General features: G+C 59.1%; 7 protein-coding genes across 7 annotated transcripts in view; 1 reads left to right on the top strand and 6 right to left on the bottom strand.

Moving 5' to 3' along the window:
- The window catches only part of BDZ90DRAFT_230353 (peptidyl-tRNA hydrolase II), a 1,070-nt gene extending 1,038 nt beyond the window's left edge, over nucleotides 1-32 (top strand). Inside the window, exon 5 of the mRNA XM_025505437.1 lies at nucleotides 1-32. The gene's annotated coding sequence lies outside the window, so the exon portion shown is untranslated.
- BDZ90DRAFT_111001 (hypothetical protein) overlaps nucleotides 1-638 on the bottom strand; it is a 925-nt gene extending 287 nt beyond the window's left edge. Inside the window, exon 1 of the mRNA XM_025503225.1 lies at nucleotides 11-638. Within this exon, the coding sequence (XP_025364092.1) occupies nucleotides 76-579 (504 nt within the window). The 5' untranslated portion in view covers nucleotides 580-638 and the 3' untranslated portion in view covers nucleotides 11-75. The remainder of the gene's footprint in view (nucleotides 1-10) is intronic.
- On the bottom strand, nucleotides 486-2,784 carry BDZ90DRAFT_111030 (hypothetical protein). The gene is made up of 5 exons (XM_025503226.1): nucleotides 2,078-2,784; nucleotides 1,800-2,012; nucleotides 1,251-1,711; nucleotides 933-1,154; nucleotides 486-858 (listed from the first exon to the last, which is right to left on the bottom strand). The coding sequence occupies exons 1-5, from the start codon at nucleotides 2,596-2,598 to the stop codon at nucleotides 818-820; spliced, it is 1,458 nt and encodes a 485-aa protein (XP_025364091.1). The 5' UTR covers nucleotides 2,599-2,784; the 3' UTR covers nucleotides 486-817.
- A 258-nt stretch (nucleotides 2,785-3,042) lies between these two features.
- Nucleotides 3,043-4,002, bottom strand: BDZ90DRAFT_230351 (hypothetical protein). The gene has a single exon (XM_025505436.1). It carries the CDS (start codon nucleotides 3,802-3,804, stop codon nucleotides 3,328-3,330), a length of 477 nt encoding a protein of 158 aa, XP_025364090.1. The 5' UTR covers nucleotides 3,805-4,002; the 3' UTR covers nucleotides 3,043-3,327.
- Nucleotides 4,003-4,879: 877 nt separating this feature from the next.
- On the bottom strand, nucleotides 4,880-5,794 carry BDZ90DRAFT_258394 (putative electron transfer flavo protein beta chain; the record flags this gene model as incomplete). Its single annotated transcript, XM_025508064.1, has 2 exons — nucleotides 4,880-5,506; nucleotides 5,588-5,794. The coding sequence occupies 2 exons, from the start codon at nucleotides 5,792-5,794 to the stop codon at nucleotides 4,880-4,882; spliced, it is 834 nt and encodes a 277-aa protein (XP_025364089.1).
- A 390-nt stretch (nucleotides 5,795-6,184) lies between these two features.
- Nucleotides 6,185-9,594, bottom strand: BDZ90DRAFT_236858 (hypothetical protein). Its single transcript, XM_025507307.1, has 2 exons — nucleotides 8,984-9,594; nucleotides 6,185-8,902 (listed from the first exon to the last, which is right to left on the bottom strand). The coding sequence occupies exons 1-2, from the start codon at nucleotides 9,211-9,213 to the stop codon at nucleotides 6,307-6,309; spliced, it is 2,826 nt and encodes a 941-aa protein (XP_025364088.1). The 5' UTR covers nucleotides 9,214-9,594; the 3' UTR covers nucleotides 6,185-6,306.
- A 70-nt stretch (nucleotides 9,595-9,664) lies between these two features.
- On the bottom strand, nucleotides 9,665-11,906 carry BDZ90DRAFT_230348 (hypothetical protein). The gene is made up of 4 exons (XM_025505435.1): nucleotides 11,557-11,906; nucleotides 11,223-11,474; nucleotides 10,768-11,147; nucleotides 9,665-10,692 (listed from the first exon to the last, which is right to left on the bottom strand). The coding sequence occupies exons 1-4, from the start codon at nucleotides 11,765-11,767 to the stop codon at nucleotides 9,760-9,762; spliced, it is 1,776 nt and encodes a 591-aa protein (XP_025364087.1). The 5' UTR covers nucleotides 11,768-11,906; the 3' UTR covers nucleotides 9,665-9,759.
- Nucleotides 11,907-12,003: the final 97 nt, after the last annotated feature.

Below are 12,003 nucleotides of genomic sequence, written 5' to 3'. Positions count from 1 at the left end.
TGATGATGATGATGATGATGATGATGATGATGTCTGGGAGAGGTATAGATGTTGTGTGACCTGCTCTGCTGCTCCTCAGCTTTGTGCCGACGAGCTGCCGCTCTTCTCCTCCTCACCCTCCTCACCCTCCTTTGCCTCCTTCTTCCCCTGACCTTCAGACTCCTCGACCTCAATCCTCACGCCCTCCCTCCTCTCCGGCTCAAGATAGACAACGGATATGCCGTAGCCGCTCGGAATACAGCAGGCAATTCCCGGCAACAGGCCTGGCGTAATCACCTGTGGCTTGCCTCGCCTATCAAAATTCCTCGTCATCTCCCATTGTTGATCTCGGTCTGCTGCCCAGGCCGTCGGCGTGAAGGCCATACCGCAGGACTGCCTCCATACCATGTCTTCGACCCGCACTTGCATCGCCGCTTGCGCCTTGGAATCATGGAGAGGCCGAATACCCATACGGTCTAGAACGACCAGAGCTGGCTTGCCAGCGGACTGAGTAGCGGCCTCGCCATGTTGATCTTTCGTGCGCTTCAGGAGCCGCTCTTGCTGCGAGTCTGACAGAGGCAAGAGATCAAGCGGTGGCATGTACCCTGGGCGCTGTCGATGCCAGGAGGTGTTGAAGGGGTATTCGTTATCCAGATGCCAAATTCGCAACTTCCTGTCAGTGCCAAGTATTGCCATCATTCGACTGTCCTGATGGACGCTCATCTTGACGCAGCGCGTGCCTGTGTTGACATGACCAACGTACTGTCTAACAATTACAGCCTCGTTGTCTGTGATCTTAAGGAGAAGCACGGCACCCGTGGAGAAGGCGGCTACCACTTCACTCGTGCCGACGGTGATGAGGTTGGTGACAGCCCCTCGCTCCGTGGACTTTGGCAGGGCTTCCCAGATGTCCGGTATGACCCGGTAGACCCCAGCTGAATAAGCTCCCTCACGGTAGGGCTCGCACTCATCGATGACTCCGGTCGTGTATTCGGAGGGGTCAAAAAGGTCGATGTGACCGTCTGAGTAGCCCAGCCAGCAGAGTCCCGTGCCTTCGCTCAGGGCGACCGCGGAATGCTCTTTCTTGGTGGTTCTAGGAATGTTGACGATCGCAACGCCGCTCGGAGCCCAGTGAATCTCGCTCAGCTTAGGGGCTTTGTTCTGGTGGATGTCGACTGTGTACAGACGCGAGTGGAAGTGGGTGGTGATGGTCAGCAGGAGCGTCGATGGTCAGTGTCGGCCTGATCAGCTGGATGCGAGCCTGAACTCACAGACGATAGCGACGTAAAGGCTTTTCCAGCGCTTGTTGTTCTTCTGCTTGGTAGTCGCCTTCATTATCTCTCGGCAGGGCTTGTCGGCCAGGAGCGAGGGGCTGACAGTGGCGGTCAATACCTTCTGACACGTCGGCATGTCGAACGAGGACCAGACTTCCTCGCCCGTAATCATCTCGTGGTTCGTAGCGACCAGCCCTCGGGATCGCGGGGACTCCTCGTCAAAGTCAAAGAGTCGGATGTCATGCTGACTGTCGCTTGGAAGGCCAGGGTGCGGAACAGGGCTGAAGCCAATGTGAGAGTCGCGGAGGAAGGATGCGTCCCAATAGCAATCTAGCGTGGCATCCTCTCCGTACTCTTCAATCTCGGATGTTGTGGCAGAGGAGCTCTCGCGAAGCTGCTTTTGCCAGGACGATGTAAAGCGCTGCCCTCCCATAGTCCTGCCTGCGCTGTCGAAGTAGCTGCGAGCCGATGCCCTTTGCTGTCAGCATCGCTACGCCCAGGAAAGCCGACGCAGACCTGGCTAGTCTCAGCTCTGAGACTACTTACAGCGAGCCTGTTGTGATGCCATCGTAGTGACGTCGCTCAACACACTGTGCCTGGAGCCAGACGAGGCTGCCAGTAGCGTCGAAGGTATCGATCCTTGCAGAGTGCGAGACTTCCGATTCAATTGAAGAATGTAGACCCATGGGCAGATCATTACCGTCGAGGACATCCCGACTGAAGAACTTGTACGAATCGATCTGGCGCTGCAGCGTGCTCCTGAAGGGTCAAGGTCTTGATCAGCATGTCATGTCGTCCCGAGCATCGTGACATCGCCTGCTCACATCTTCCAACGATGAGCGGAAGCTGAAGAAGGTGCGGAGCTGCGAGGGGGCATAGGGGCTGGCAGGCCGCTTGAAGAGGACCATTTGATATGGCCAGCCGGAGGACTGGCAGGCGTAAAGGCGAAGACGGAGCGAGGTGTGGCTTGATCCCCATCGTAGTCTTCGCCCTCAAGTGCAACGTCCGTGATGTCTTGGAGCTGAGAGATGCGAGAATGGTGGCTGCTGCTGCGCTTGATCTTCGTATCTCCACTGCTCTTGGCTTTCTTCTTGGACGAGCCAGGCTTCTCGCCCTCAGATCCACTAGACCCCTCCGACACCTGAACGCGGGAGAGGTTGGGGGGCATCTTGTAGAATCGCTTGCCGTCCCAGAGGTAGCCAGGTGGGCAAGGGATGGGAGCTGCAGATGTCGAGCCTGCAGGAGCGGATGAGGACGAAGGAGGGTCAGGGAGGGAAGACGACGTGTCGCCACCGCCACCTCGGCCTGTGCCTGACGCTGCGCCCTTGTTCCTCTTGCGAGCCATGATGGCTCAAAGAGGGAAGAGGGAGCGGCTAGAGGCGGAGGGTGAGCGGAAAATGGAGGAGCGGCTGCGAGTTGTGGCAAGGTCGAGGACGCTGGAACACCGCTTGTCAACGAGCCCACCCGCGTCGCTGGAAGCTACGTGAGGATGTCGCCCACCTCACTGCTCGCTCTTGGTTGAGGAACGAAGGGAAGGTAGAAAAGATGAGCCGCTTCAACACGGACCAAGTGGAAGTCTTGGTCCGTGAGCTCACTTTTTGGCGCGGAAGGAGACGCGACCCTTGGGCCTCTTCCCGCCCTCGCATATCTTCCAGCCTCCCCTCACTCCATCAATGTGTCCAACATCGAATGGTACCAAGCAGAGCATGAGTGACTAGCATTGGGCCCGCACGCTTGCATGGAACAGAATCAGATGGATTTCATGGTAAGAGATGGTAGTCTATGACGTTTCCGTCCTTCCATTCACGCGCAGTGAAGCCGGTAACTCTGCCTGGTGGACCAATCCCTCTCCCCATCCTGGCTCGCGCTCTGCAGACTCACTGCCCCTCTCGACAGCCGCAGTGAGACATTCTACTGAAGCGTAGGCAGGTGGCGGCGATCGAGCACCCTCTGTCACCGTCTGCAATTCGACATCGCCCTGGCGAAGAGATAATTCTGGCGCGCCTGGGTTGGCCACGGCAAAGCTGCTGTGAAGACGATGCTGGGGAGGTGGGAAGGAGATGCCGCCGACAAGTTAACGTCGATGACAGTTCTGATCGCGAGCAGCAGCCTGAGTCGGCTTGACGATCGAGCTTGCCTCGTTCGCGCAGCTGCTGCCCATCACTGCGCCCGATCCACCAGAAGCAGGGCGGGCCCTCGAGTCGCGCGAGCTCCGCAAGCTTCGTCTTTGCGCTTCTTCCTCTCTCGAAGCAAAGAAGCCAGGCTGGCATATACCCGCCATGATCTCGTCTTCGTGCTGGCGCGCTCGCGAACGATGTCGTTCCTCCTCCAGGCGGAGCTGTAGAAGGGACAGGCCACCTTCGTCTTCTAGGCGGCGGGTGACGCCTGCTGGAGTGACTGCTGAGCCGTCCCTGCGGATGATGACGAGGGGGATCAAAGAAGCAGGCGTATCGCTCCTGTCGCTCACGATCGTACCCGCTGTAGTCGAGCCCAGAGCGATGGATCTTCCGATCATTTGCCCGCGAGTCTCGAGATGGTCCTCGGAACTCATCCCTTCCCGAGATCGTCCTTTGGAGCCAAGTAGCCAGGGCAGACGACGGAGCCCGTCTGAGGAGGAAAGTAGTTTGTCACGGCGACGACCGTCATGGCCAACTCGGATGCGAATGCAGCTGTGGTGCGGGCACAGAGGAAAGCAGTCAGCGTTGGGAGTGTGTGTAGTCGCAGGGACTCCCGCACCGCTCACCTGAGAACGAGGATCACTGTGAGGAGGACGATAGCCCCTATGACGAGGCCCGTGATAGCGTTGTGGGGCTGATCGAACTTGTCTCTGGTCAGCAGAGGCAATGCGAGCCAGGGCATGACCTGCCGTTCCAATGGGTGTGCTTGGGTTTTGCGGTGGATCGTCGAGCAGAGCAGCAATGGAGCGACCAGGTACGCTTGCAGGGACGGTCCTGAGGTTGAGTAAACGAGAGACGAGAGGCAGAAATTAGGTCAGTTGGTCAGAGGAGGCAATGACAGAGCCCTGCCTGTCAAGCGGCAAGTAGCAAAGAGCAAAGGCCGACCTCGCAATGCCAGACGCGCAATGCAGTCAGACGTAGCCGCCACGGTCCACTTTCATCGGTCAGCGCTCGCACTGCCTGCATTGGCAACGGCGTGAGTGGGAAGTCGACAACCATTGGCTGCTGCTCGTGCGATTACGACATCCAGCTCCGATGATCACCCATGAATATCGGCATGGCGGCAAGCACCGCCTAGAGCGGCATTCCGTAGACGGCACTTGCCTCCTGGGAAATGGGGAGAAGTCTCAGCAGCTCGGAGATGAGACGACGCACAAACCAGGTGAACAAGACGGACGTCAACCTCCTGCCTTGGCGCGGCTGCAGGCCAACGCTTCATTACCACCCGCCCGGAGCGGTAATCGGGGGGCGGCGGGCGAGAAGCCGGATCTGAAGGTGAAGGATGCCAAGGTGGGAAGGCAGCTCCGGCTCGCACAGATGTGGTCGCAGACGATCACGAGGAGCTTGTGAATGCTGACTGTGATCCTTCATTCTATTAGATGGTGATGAGTAGGTGGCTATGCGCCTCCGCCACCTGCGATCGTATCATATACATGCCCTACCTCACGCTCAGTCGATCCTGCCGAGCTCCTTGAGCTTCGAGATGAGAGCATCCACATCCTCGACCTTGGCGCCTCCCTCCCTCTTGGGCGGCTCAGCGACCTTGAGTACCTCCAACCTCGGCTTGGCGTCATCTTCGAGGCCCAAGTCCTTGAGGCTGTATTTCTTGAAGGGCTTCTTCTTGGCCTTCATGATGTTCGGCAGAGAGGCGTAGCGCGGCTCGTTGAGACGCAGGTCGGTCGTCATGACAAAGGGCAGCTTCGTCTTGACGACAGCAAGTCCACCATCCACTTCGCGAGTGACTTGGACCTCCTCGCCCTTCTCCAACTTTCCGCTCGTAAACTCGAGCTTGGATGCAAAAGTGGCCTGTGGCCAGTCAAGCTGCGCTGCGAGCATCTGACCAGTCTGAGAGGCATCGTCGTCAATTGCCTGCTTGCCCATGATGACGAGACCGACCTCCTCTTCTTCGTTGGCCTTCTTGATTACTTCGCGCAGGATCTTGGAGACGCCCAGCGGCTCGAGGGGGCCACCAAGGGAGTTGTCCGGGATCTCAACGTGAATGGCGTCGTCTGCGCCCATGGCAAGGGCTGTACGGAGGACGTCGGCCGTCTTTGCGGGGCCGGCTGATACGGCCGTCTGAAAGCGAGTAGATGTGAGGATTAACATTGTCAGCGTCGCCCGCCACTACCCTCGCCGTCTGCAGAGCCCCCCACTCACGATCTTGGAGATGGCTCCCTTGTGCTTCTCCCTCAATCTGACTGCCTCCTCAACGGCAATCTCATCAAAGGGGTTCATGGCATGCTTGACATTGGTGTCAACCCCCTTGCCGTCTGAAGCGACGCGGATCTTGACTGCGTAGTCGATTGTGCGCTTGACGGGGACCATGACTCGAAGGGCCGAGGCGATGCCCGTTGGGCGCATCATGCTGGGGATTGTGGCGTGCATCGTGCCGAAGATGGAGATGTGATGTAGGTGTTGATTGGATGGGAAAGGAGGCTTAGTCTATGCGGTCGACGACGACGTCGGTCGACTCGGTCGATGCGGGCGGGCGGGAAGGACATTGTGAGCCACGAGAGGTCGCCGGGGACCGGGCGGGGCGAGTTGACTTGAGGCAGCGCAGCCCGCTCCCGCCGCCACGCATCTGCGTCATCCACAGCGTGAATCGGCCCCCGCATATCTCAAGGCAAAGGCCCTGTTCATGGTGTGGATGGATGAATGAGATTTCAACAAGACATATGAGAAGACATGAAGGACTCGTGATGGCATCGCAAGCGTAGAGTAGTGTGCCGGTATCGTAAAACAAAGGAAGAGAGAGAGAAGAGGATGCAAAGAGGTGAAAGAGTACAGTTGACAGCCCAGGGAGCCAAGAGCGGTGGCGGCTATGGCTAGCGCTAGATATCACAATCGAGAATCAAAGTAGTGTGCGAGGCGTCGCGTCACGACACGATCTCTACCTCATATACTCGTCCTCTGACCTCCTTGACCCTCGCGCTCGTCTGGCCAAACCACACAATCGCCTCCTTGCTCTTCCCCTCCTGCCCCTCCAGTCGCTCCACAACACCACGCTTCTCAGCGAGCGCGACACGGAAGCGCTCCTGGAGGTCCCATCCGGCGAGGCGAATGACCTTGCGCACCTCGCGGGAGAGGCGCTCTTGGTGTTGAGTCGCGAAGTGTACGGGAGCAGCCTCCTCGCTGGTGGGAGCGACGGCGGTCGAGTCGAGCGAAGCAGCCGAGGCGATAAGCTTGACTACGTGTTGAGCCGTGGGTCCAGCGCTGCGGCGTCCGGTGAGCTCCTTCTTCATAGAACGACCGACTGAGCGTGGGATCGAGTTGTGCAGATTCATGATGAGGTGCGCGACGAAGCCGGCAGTGCCGACGAAGACGATTCGCGGTCCCCACTTTTGTACCGTGGGGTCTTTGAGCAGATTCGTAATGTTGACCGCAGCGCCGAGGGCAGACGTTGCGCCGACGACTTTGCTGCCCAACAAGGTCATGGCACCAAGGCCAACGCCGACGGTGGAAATGAGGCCGAGCTCATCCTCGAGGGAAGACTTCTTGGAGGACTTCTGACCCTCTCCCTCTTGGCTGTCGTCCTCGCTGCGCGTGATGATTTGGACGTAATAGCCGACATCGAAGACGTCGGAAAGGCGAGCATCGGTGATGTCACGCGAAAGACCCAAACCAAGCCCAGCCACACCGCTGTTCTGACGACGAAGTCGCTTGGCGAACATAGCGTCCGGCCTGAATTCGCGCCTGCTACGCTCGACGTCTCCAGGCAAGTGCACATCACCCATCTCCTTGATACGCTGCACCGTCTCGCCCGTAGCGACACGAGCCATCTGCTCAGCCTCGCGTACGGCGAGCTCGAGACTTTCTACGAAGGTCTGTCGCACAGCAGCACTGTACTCAAACGCAGAGAAGAAGCCGGGGTATGGCGGCAGAGAGGCCTGTAGTGAGGCTGGCTTACCCTGTCCAATGAGGTCGATGGCGTTGTTGAAGGCGGCCTGGGCATTCTGGGAAACTTGAGTGACGACACCGTCTTCTTCACCCTCGAGCTGGGCCTCGATCTTGTTGTGAGCAGCCTTGCATTGCGCGAGGGCGGGACGGGCCTCAGCGAGAAGACGCTTTGCCTCTTCGAGCTCTGCATTTGCTACGCCGAGGTTGGTCTGAGCAAGGAACTCGATGTCCGATAGGAGGCGGAGCAAATAGGTTTGAGCGGGCATGAGCTTGCTCTTTTCGCGGCGTTGCAGCACGAAGTCGCGCAGACAGGCCTCCAGGCGGGCAAAGCTCATCGCCGACGACGAAGTGGTCGCAAGGCTCTGGCCAGCATGTTTCTTGTCCTCGGTGGGCGTCGAGGACTCTACATCATCGCCGCCGAAGACGGAGTCAGAGTCGACAAAGTGGACGAGCTCCTCTGCGTCCTCGTAGGTGCGCGGACTGAGCTGCTTGATCTGCTCGAGCACCAGGCGCTTGCACTTGTCCTTGTTGCGGATCTGGTCGAACTTGTTGACGACGATGAAGATGTAAGCCTTGTCATTCGAGGCGTTCCAGAGGAACTCTTTGGCAGACAGGGTGAAGTGGTTCTCGGCGCTGACGACGAAGACGACGACGTCGATCTCCTCCTGGCGGGCAAAGAGAGCAGTGGTTTGAAGGCTGTCCCTGTTGAGACCAGGAGCGTCGATGAGGGCAATGTCGACGATGCCGTTGCGGAGCAGCGACTCTTGAGTGCTCCTCGTGTCGTGACAGTAGCACTTGATCATGGGCGCGTCCTCTGGGCTGAGCTCCTCTGCATCAGCGACGAGTTGCTCGATGTCTGAGAGCGAGTGGCGAGTGTAGGTGTTGTCGTTCTGCAAGTCGTAGAGCATGCCCTGCTTAATGAGATGGACTTCTTCTCGCCCCTCATTGGTCTGCTCAGCATCGAGCACCTCGCAAAAGACGGTGGTGCAGGGCTGCTGGTCGACAGGCATCAAGCGCCGTCGCATGAGCGAGTTGACAAAGGTTGACTTGCCAGCGTTGAGGTCACCGGTGACGAGAACCTTGGACTGCGTGTCGCTGATACGGTTGCGAAGGTTGTCGAGTTGGCGAATTGACGAAGTCATTCTCTCGTCAAGAAGCTGAGCAATGGACGACTTCTCGAGGCTGTGGACGAGGGCTTGGGGGTTGTTGCCAATGGCTCCGAGCTTGAGGTCGAGGCGCAGCACCGACATCTCGCTCTGGTCATCTGCCTCTTCGACGTCCTCTTCATCGTTGAGCACGATAGTCACCGGCGACATGGACCTCTGCGAAGGCGTGGCGGGGACACTGCCAGGAGCCGTCGTCGAGCTGCGCTGCAGACGCGGCTGATGGGGTGCGGAGTTGTCGCTCTCTTCTCGAGGATCGACGGACATGCTTCGGCGGAGAGCCTGTCGCTGACGAATCTGCTGTGTGCTGGGCTTACGATCAATGGCTGGGTAGTGAACGATCCATCGCTGCTTGTTGAAGTCGCGCAGCGAAGTGAGGATGCCGCCAGTCTCGTTGATTGTCGAGACGAGGCTGCGCGTGGAGCGAGGCGGAGGATGGAGGTCAGTCGTTGTGTGCTCGTGATTGCACTCCACACCTCAACCAAATACGTACCCATCACGAGCTGCTGCAAATCTCTTGCCGTGCTCCTCCATGGCCGCCATCTTCTGTCTTTGGTCCTCCTCTGACTCCTCTGCTTCCTTCATAGGCGCATGGATGGCATGGCTCTGATTGAAGTAGTCACTGCGCAGGCTCTCGTTGCTGGTGGCAGGGGTGTTCACCACAGACGAAGAGGCAGCAGAGGCTGACGAGGATGACGAGGGGTAGTACTTCTGGGAAGACATGGTGGCGAAGTGGTGTTGTGGGCTGGGAGTAGCCGACGCGACTGCTCAGTCGCAGCAAAAAGTCGTGGCAAGGGCCTAAACCCTGCAATGCGTGTCGGTGACGCTGACTGCGAACTGGCCAGTAGTCTGAGTTGAGGAGATGAGAGGTGTGTGCTCGGCTGCCTCAGATTGGTAGCAAGCAACGGATGGGGTGATCGTGGTGATGATGATGAAGCCCAATGTCCACGGCGTTGGCGCTCCGATGACGAGAAGCCAACCGCGCCGACGATCGGCGGGGCAGGAGGCGGACCGCCCGAGAGGGGGCCAAGGAGGGGCGATTTCAACATCTCACACGTGGTTGCCCCCCTCCTCCGCGCTCCGCTGCTCATTGCCTTTGGCCAGCCTCCTGCTCGCCACCACAGCCAGAGAACCGCTGCACTGTGCCTTCGTGCCCATCATCGGTTCACACATGCTCAGTGAATGGGATGGAATGGAGCTGATCGACCTTGTTTTACAAGAGGAGAGAGAGAGAGATCTCGACCCGTACCGTGGCGCGGCACGCTCGCCTCATCTGCCCGCGGGCTGCGCTTGCGTCTGAGCAGGCGTACTCACCTGTGACGGTGTGGACGGTGCCGCGCCAGCGCCAGCAGTCTGAAGCTCTGCCTGGCCACCAGGTCCACCGCCTTGCTGCTGCTGCTGCTGCATAGCCTGGGCCTGCTGCGCCTGCGCCTGAGCAGCTAGTGCAGGCCTGTCCTCCAACAACTCATAAAGCAGCACAAAGTTCTTGGTGACCCTTTGCCAGCTCTCTACGTCCCAAAAGACATACTGCCCCTTCTCGTACATCGGAGTCTTCTGCGTCGGCTCCATATTGTGCTCCTTTGTCAGCCACAATTGCAGCTCTTTGTGGAAGCGCCAGTTGCGGTGATGCAGCTCCATTGCTGCCACTTCTTGGAGGACGTCCCGCGGAGTGGAGTAGAAGATGAAGAAGAGTGTCTCGTCTGAGAAGTTTGCGACCTTTGTTTGGGCAGGTGGTGGCGGTTGGACATTGTAGCAGGAGGGCAGGTGGAAGTCCGGCTCGACCATGCTTCGTTGCGAGCGTTGGAGGGGGTGAGCATCCGAAGACCAGGGAGTATGGAAGTCGGGATAGAGCGGGTGCTCGCTCCCTACATCCAGTCCCAACGTTTGCAAGTCCGTGCCCAACGCCAACATCTGCACATCCTCTGGCGGGGCTCCATTGACGCCCCCTGCCCCCGGCCCTGCGGCTTGCAGCTTGATGATCCTCAGCAATCCGATGAGACCGAACCGATCCGCTGGCGAGTACAGTATCTGCGAGGCGGGCGTGGTCGTCGAGGGCGGATGCGGACCTGTCCCTCTTGCGCCCGTGCCATTCGTGTTGGATGCTCCTCCCTCTGCTTGTGACCATGATTGAGCGCCGCCTGTGTTTGTTGACAGAGCGGGCATGCCTGTTGGTTGCGAGCTACCTAGCTTCGTGGCGTAGTTCTGCACGCGAGGAGGATGATTAAGGTCAGGCTACCGGTCGCTCATTCAATTCATGCCGATCCCCTGCCTGCTCACCCTCTCCATCTCTCCGAAGCCTCCTCGCGCAGCATTCAAGGCTGGAGGCTGGCCCTGACCTGTCCCTCGATTGGCAGCTTGGGGCGATCCGTTGACATTGGACAGCATGCCCAATCTGTGCGCTTCCCTCTGCGACGCCTGATGTTGGAGAGCGGCCGCTGCTGATGCCTGTTCTGCCGCTGCTGCTGCTGCAGCCGCTGTCGCCGCTGACTGTGCTTGGCTGCCATTCGCGAAATGTTGTGGCCCGCCTGTCATGCCTCCTGCCGCTGAGGGAGCTCCAAGTGCTGGGAAGTCGTCGCTTGTGAAGCCACTTCCTTGGCCTGAGGAAGCTGCTCCGCCTCGCGATGCTGCGTTGCTCAGCGTTGAGGCTAGTGACGAGGCTGCGCGGAGAAGGAGGTGAGAGGCGTGAGTTCCTTTGCCCATTCGGATCGAATGTGGCCTTGTCGCGGCCTCACTTTGACCCTGGCTGACCCCAGCGCCTGCAGATCCAAGAGCTGGGAAATCACTCATATCCAAATTACCGCCGCCTTGACCTTGACCGTAGCTACCCGCTCCTCCTCCTCCGCCTCCTCCCGCAAAGAGGTAGCTGCCTGCACCGGTGTTGCCATGCGATCCTCCGCCTGATCGAGCTGCGTAGCCTGCCGGTCCCATGCTTCGTACGGCTGCTGGTGAGCCCATTCCTGATGGCGGAAAGCCCATTCGCGAGCCTTAAGAAGTAGCAGAAAGCAAGATGGAAAGTCAGCCAAAGACGCTCGATAGCCAAGCGGGATCCAGGCCTCGCCCGCTCACCCATGCCACCTGGAAGCCCTGGCGCGCCAGAAGGAGCTCCCGGCGCCGCATTGCCCACTGATCCTGCTCCCGAGGCAGATTGCGTCTGTCCAATGTTCATTCCCGGCGGTAGAGCTGGCCTTTGATGGCCCGCAAAGGGAGATGACTGGTGGTGCTGCTGCTGATGTTGGGTCGGCCGCGTTGGGGTTTGAGTTCCTGGCGGTCGCTGCATAGCCTCTTGAGGGGGGAAATTGGGAGAGGGGCTATACGGGTGCGGAGACGTGTGATCTGTGTGTTTCTGCTGATGCTTTCTGCTCTTTCTTCTGTCGATGGTACGTGAGCAAAGTCGATGGAGGAGAGAGAGAGTAGGGATAGCAGCAGGCAAGGCGCCGTCGGCATCCGTCGCTCATCGTCCTGGTCGAGCTCTCGACCTGGTCCGCGCGCGAGAGAGGGCATCGGAGCGATTAG

The sequence above is a fragment of the Jaminaea rosea genome (assembly GCF_003144245.1).
Source record: "Jaminaea rosea strain MCA 5214 unplaced genomic scaffold BDZ90scaffold_2, whole genome shotgun sequence".
Lineage (NCBI taxonomy): Eukaryota > Fungi > Basidiomycota > Exobasidiomycetes > Microstromatales > Jaminaea > Jaminaea rosea.
This window is presented reverse-complemented; position numbering and strand designations above follow the sequence as displayed.